The sequence below is a fragment of the Ctenopharyngodon idella genome, chromosome 24, assembly GCF_019924925.1.
Source record: "Ctenopharyngodon idella isolate HZGC_01 chromosome 24, HZGC01, whole genome shotgun sequence".
NCBI lineage: Eukaryota > Metazoa > Chordata > Actinopteri > Cypriniformes > Xenocyprididae > Ctenopharyngodon > Ctenopharyngodon idella.
The window spans coordinates 12,841,817-12,847,816 of record NC_067243.1 but is presented as its reverse complement, the minus strand read 5'-3'; the positions used below and the strand labels follow the sequence as shown (position 1 = coordinate 12,847,816).

Genomic DNA, 6,000 nt, shown 5'->3' with positions numbered 1-6,000 from the left:
CCACCCAGCAGCCACTTAGAGTCTAGCAATCACTTAAAACACCATAGGAACCACCCAGAATACCCTAGCAACAACCTAGTAACCACCCAGAACACCACAACCAGCAAGCAGCTACTTAGAACAACCTAGCAACCATCCAGGACACTGTTAACTGCTTAAGGGCTCGTTCACACAGAATGCGTTTTTGCTTTGAAAAACGTGAGACACAGGCAGTGGAATGGGAAAAAAGGTCTCGAGACGCGTTTTTTTAAAAGTTAAACTGATTAGGCCGTGTCCAGCAAAGCGTTTTTAGCCGCTTGAGAGCGCTTCAGCTGCGCAGCGGTTTTTTTCAGTTGAGACGCTTTGTTGCTATGATACGGAATATCCGCGGCACTGTTACTTATAATTGATTTTGCAGGTAATTTGTTTCACACTAAAAATGTCGACACAATGTGGAATACTTGCTATGTATGTTCGGAGACCAGCAATATTAAATTCTCATCCATTTTGTTCCGTTCTCTGCTTACTGATGTTGTTGTACAGCAAGAATGCTGTGACAGTTGGCCGGTGTAGTATTTGTCCCGCCCCTCCTCCACTCTGATTGGACGGCTGGCTAAATAGACAGTGATGAGCGCAGCGTTTTACTCAATGTTGAACATTCTTTAGCTCGAGGCGACCAGTAAAAAACGCCGAGCTCTCAGCGCTTGAGCGTGAAAAAGACACCTCGGTACGCTCCTGGCGTTTAAAAAACGCGGCGCTTCCAGTGAAAACAATTGGAAAAGTACGCTAACAGCTGGAAAAAACGCTTTGGTGGACACGGGGCCTAACAATACACTAACAACACCTTAGCAACTGCAGAGCAACGCCCTGACAACCACCCATAACACTCAAATTATGAGCTTTATATGAAAAGCACCAAAAACATTCTCTGCATGGTCTACTGCTTCGTGTTTAGTTTTAATTTGTGTATGTTGTAGTAAATAGCGCCATAAAAACCTTTTCAGTATTAGTCAGTGAATAATATTCAGTTTAAAGTTAATTTGAGTCATTAAAAATGCTTTGAATGGGTAAAGAACTGAAATACTGGCTCTTCTCCAAGCCTCCAACTTCATTTGAGGTGAAGTCAACCGGTGAAAGTGCGAGGTCTGTGAGACTAAATCTAACAAGACTAATAATAAGACTATCTCGGGATAATCAATCAGCTTTTCACGCAAACAGTATGTGAATAAAGCCCTTCCTACGCTGCTCTTCATGTTGATTTAGCAGTAAGACACGTTGAGAAAGGCACACAATTACAAATTCACCTTGCCATTGATGTCAAAGCGTGTGTGAATGTGGAGCGTTTGAGGACTTAATTTAAATGCTCACTTGCAAACAGAAAAAGGCCTTCAAGGGGTATGAAGCGGGGCAAACAGAGGAGATAAACAACATTTCAGAGAAAAACAGAAACCGGCTAATCCACTGTTACATGACATCAGTGCATGGCTCGTTCGCGTGTGGCGCTGTATATTTGAAACTAACACCTCAGATAATTACAGGGCCGTGACGCTCAGACACTTTATGACACACCCACGCAAAAGCACACACACTCTCACACTCTTCAAAAAAAAAAAAAAAAAAAAGTTGTCTATGTTTTTGTCTCTCGTCACTATACTCCTACTACCAACCTCTTACTGGAGGAGGTCGTGGATCTACAGCAGAGAGGCCTGTGGGACACAATAGATCCACACTGTTAATTTAGTCTCTAACAAGCATGGCTTTTAATTTCATTGAATTATACACAATATTAAAAACTGTACCTTGATTTGACCTGAATATTATCTCACAGACATTCAAAACAATCATCTTTGATGCTCTGAAGTAGGATCACTGCTGTTATGCAGTACCTTTTGAACTCTTGTAAAAAAGATAGTCTTGTGTGATAATTTAAAGAATTTCTTTAAATGGATACACTTTTAAAAATGTATTGTGGTTAAGCTTAGACACAACTTAAGTAATAATATATTGCTAATTGATTTAGCATATGGATTTTTTAAACAATGGCAAGAAAATTAAAGGCACAATATGTACGATTTTTGGATTAAAATATCTAAAACCGTTGGTGCTGATAGCCTCGTGGGCAGCACCGACATATAGCGCCACTGTGCTTCGGGCGACCTGAGTTTGAGTTCTGGCTCGTGGACCTTTCCCGATCCCATCCCCCCCTCTTTCTCCCACTTCGCTTCCGGTCTGCTTACTGTCCTATCATAATAAAGGCAAAAACGGCAAAAATAAATCTTTAAAAAAAAAAGATATACCAAAAAACCAATAGAACAATGTTATTTATGTGTTGACTTGTGTACTTACATTATCCTAAATGTTTCCAACAATGTTTAAATCGAGAGAAATCAGCAATTTTAACCAGTGTAATAGCCCATGTCAATGACGTCATATCCGTGCTACCCTTGATTTCCAGTTTTACTTCCGTAGAAACCATGTAAACACCAAAGAACCTTTAATATGTTTTGTGTTTTTATTAGACAGGTGAGCAACTGTTTGGATATATATATCGACAGAAAACTATGAATTTAAGTGATCAAATGTAACTACAGCATATAAGCATAATAAAACCGCGAAGTAAAATGTCCTGGGCTCTCGGCCCCTGCTTTATACCATGATAATAACGTTAATAAAACTTTAAATGAACACGATTTCTGCCTGAGTCCCGTTGGACTGCTTTCCATTGGCTGTGGAGGTGAAGATGACAACTCCCATGATTCCATGCTCATTCCCGGCATCATCAAGCTACGCCTTTGTTATTGTTTTGAATAAGCGACCTCTAGCGGCGAAACTTACATACAGTGCCTTTAAAATGATTCCTAACAGGATGGAAATGGATGGATGGATGGATGAATGATTAGACATGATTCTGGCATGAAAATGTACTGCAGTACAGATGCTATTTAGAGAAGTCCATTTAGGACAGGACATAAATTAAAAGACAAAAAGCCATAAAGTTTATTATGAATTAATCTTTTATTAAATGACTATAAAAGCTACATTAAAATATGGACATTCCATAATTATTGATGGAATAGTCAGACAAAAAACAGGTAAATTCATACATTAACCTTCACAAAGTTCGTAGTGCACATTAGCAACATCGCCAGAGACTTTAAAGGAGGAGTCAGACAGGGCCTGACTCCAGGACACTCAATAATTGTTTCATTGAGCAGTTATGAAGTGAGCACACCTTGTTCCATACCGAGTCCCACGTGGTCTCAAATTAGCTGCGATTCTCGCACTTGACTTGCTGTCATTGGGCACTTGATGAAGTTTCTCTCGTTCAGTGATGGACGCTGTGCAGACACATGCCTGTGTTTAAAAACACAAAAGAGGTAGTTAGTCAAGGTGTGGGTCAAAATGACTTTCAAAACAATAATTGCAGAAACAGTCCTATGTACCTGCCCAGGTCATGGTTCACTTACGAATTTGAATCTGCAACAAGGTTTAAAATATTGAGCGAACATGCCTCAATGAATTGCATACCTAAAATTACATCTAGTATAGATTTAAAACTACAAGGGAAATAATGCACATCTCATGTATGTAGCCTAACGTGAACTTCTAAATTATAACAGCCAGCTGTAACAACTGCTCTTACGGGCCCTGCAGCTTGTGCTCTACTAAACTGAGCGCTAAAAGCATGAGCTGTTCTCAGCTAAAGTCACCTCAGGCAACAAGAGCACTCTCGTCCTTTATTGTCTCACTCTTGTCTCTCAGGAGCGCTCAAAATACCACTTCGCCCTGCTGTGCCGTTCACTTTGGTACTGTCTGAACAACATCTTGCACTTATAATCACTCAAAAAATAATTATGTTCAATGAACCTGCTTTGAATGAAAACATTCCCATTAAATGAAGCCTTTTCAACTACAACAGAAATAGAACGGAACCAAAAATTTGAATGGATCTGTACTAGTCTTGTATGAACTGAAATTCATTCAGTTATACCTGCTAGATACTGTACAATCAATATAAAAATGAATATGCATGACCACAGCATATTTGACCATGTGCACTGCCTATGGTCCTCTAATGAAGACATTAGTAGAAAGTATTACTTATATAATATAAAGTATTTGAAATACTGTTATTACGCTATATTATTTAATTGTAATACTACAATTTACCAGACTCAGTATTGGCCGGCTCTTGCGTCAGCATCACACGCTTGCATCATGATGGTCACGTGAACAGCATCGGCCAATACTGAGTCTGCGTTCTGGCGTAGAACCCGGAAGCGCTGCACTGTGTTTACAACGTAAACAGCGTTGGAAAATGACAGGGTAGAGAACAAATTGTTGAATAAAGTCGTTATTTTTGTTTTGTTTTTGCGCACAAAAAGTATTCTCGTCGCTTCATAACATTAAGGTTGAACCACTGTAGTCACGTTGACTATTTTAACGATGTCTTTACTACTTTTCTGGACCTTGAATGTGGTAATTATGTTGCTTTCTATGAGGGATTAAAAAAACTCTTGGATTTCATCAAAAATATCTTAATTTGTGTTCCGAAGATGAACGAAGGTCTTATGGTTTTGGAACGACATGAGGGTAAGTAATTAATGACAGAAATTTAATTTTTGGGTGAACTAACACTTTAAAAGTGTTTTCTATCCAAAGAGCATAACACAAGCCCAGTGGTGGTTAAACGGCGTGCTAAGCATACTTTCAGATTAAAAATGCTATACCACAAAGTGTCTCTTTCAAGCTCCCCAGCTCCGCTGTACAGCCTGAGAGCTCTGCAGTCCATCATATGCAGCAGTTGCTGATGGGAGTATGTGTGTATCCGTATGGACCAGCTGCTTACCACCACACACTCTCTGGGGTCCAGCGCAATTGTGTTTAAGCAGATTATTCTGAAGAGTTTAGCCATGCTGGATTTAGCCGTTTGTCGGTTCTGTGAGGTGCAGAAGGCACAGCGAGAGCCATTGAGACGGAGCAGCCTGGTGGACAATGGAGGTGAAGAATGGCCAGTAATACTGATCTCATAGGGTCTTGATGGACAGAAATGAGATCCGACGGCCATTAATTCACATATTCAAACAGATTTGACATCAATGACACCGAATGCCATTGGTTCTTATGTGTAAGATTGAGTATACAAAATAATTCTCCTCTACTTCTCACACAAACCTATTCTTCAGCTTAAAAATAATTCACATGTAGTGCAGGGTTTTTTTATGGTGCTTTTTTGAGCAGCGTGAACATGCTTCACAATTTCTCCTTTTGTGTTACATGGAAAAAAAGTAAGTCATATGGGTTTGGGATGACATTTTTGGGCGCATACTCTCTATAAATGTGCTAGACAGCTGCTGTTGGTTAAAAGGATGTGAAAAAAAAAAATGGAAAGGCTAGCAAAGACCCAATTTAAGCACCTTTGCAGATGATGGGTTTACCAAATATCTATAATTCCTTGGTTCATTAGCAAAAGAACCTTCCTGGCCTCTTGACAATGGACAGCATAACATTGCCCAAGTGTGACTTAGACATATGTGAACGGGTTGGAATGAAGTGACAAAGCCCTGAAGACAAAGCATGAAAAGAAGAACGACAACCTACGGAGCTGTGTAACTGCTTGAATACCAGACATCACACAAACAAAATTGCTATTGGGTCCAAAACTCAGAGCACATTAAAAATATGGCATGTGTGTCATTTAAATATGGAAAAAAAAACCTGACATTTTTAGTATTCTGAAATATTTAAATATGTATGCTGTCATTAAAGCAAATACTAAGAAATTTATGTAAACTTCAAGTAATCTTAAAAAATAAACATATAAATAAAATATAGCTGCGAGCAGCAATTATTGGGGTTCAAACGCTTTAAGGCCTTTTAAGCACACGCGTAACATTTTAAGCACATTTTATTTAGCAAGCATGTAACCATCTCAATCATAAATGGAAAAGACCATTTACAGCCATTAATCATAGGAAACATATGGTTTTTACACCTTTTTAACAGTTATAGCCCTCTAGG

At 39.1% G+C, this 6,000-nt stretch overlaps 1 protein-coding gene across 1 annotated transcript in view; it reads right to left on the bottom strand.

Moving 5' to 3' along the window:
• Positions 1–2,975: 2,975 nt before the first annotated feature.
• Positions 2,976–6,000, bottom strand: part of si:ch211-266k8.4 (TBC1 domain family member 9) — a 43,349-nt gene continuing 40,324 nt past the window's right edge. The window contains exon 15 of the mRNA XM_051884883.1: positions 2,976–3,333. Within this exon, the coding sequence (XP_051740843.1) occupies positions 3,240–3,333 (94 nt within the window). The 3' untranslated portion in view covers positions 2,976–3,239. The remainder of the gene's footprint in view (positions 3,334–6,000) is intronic.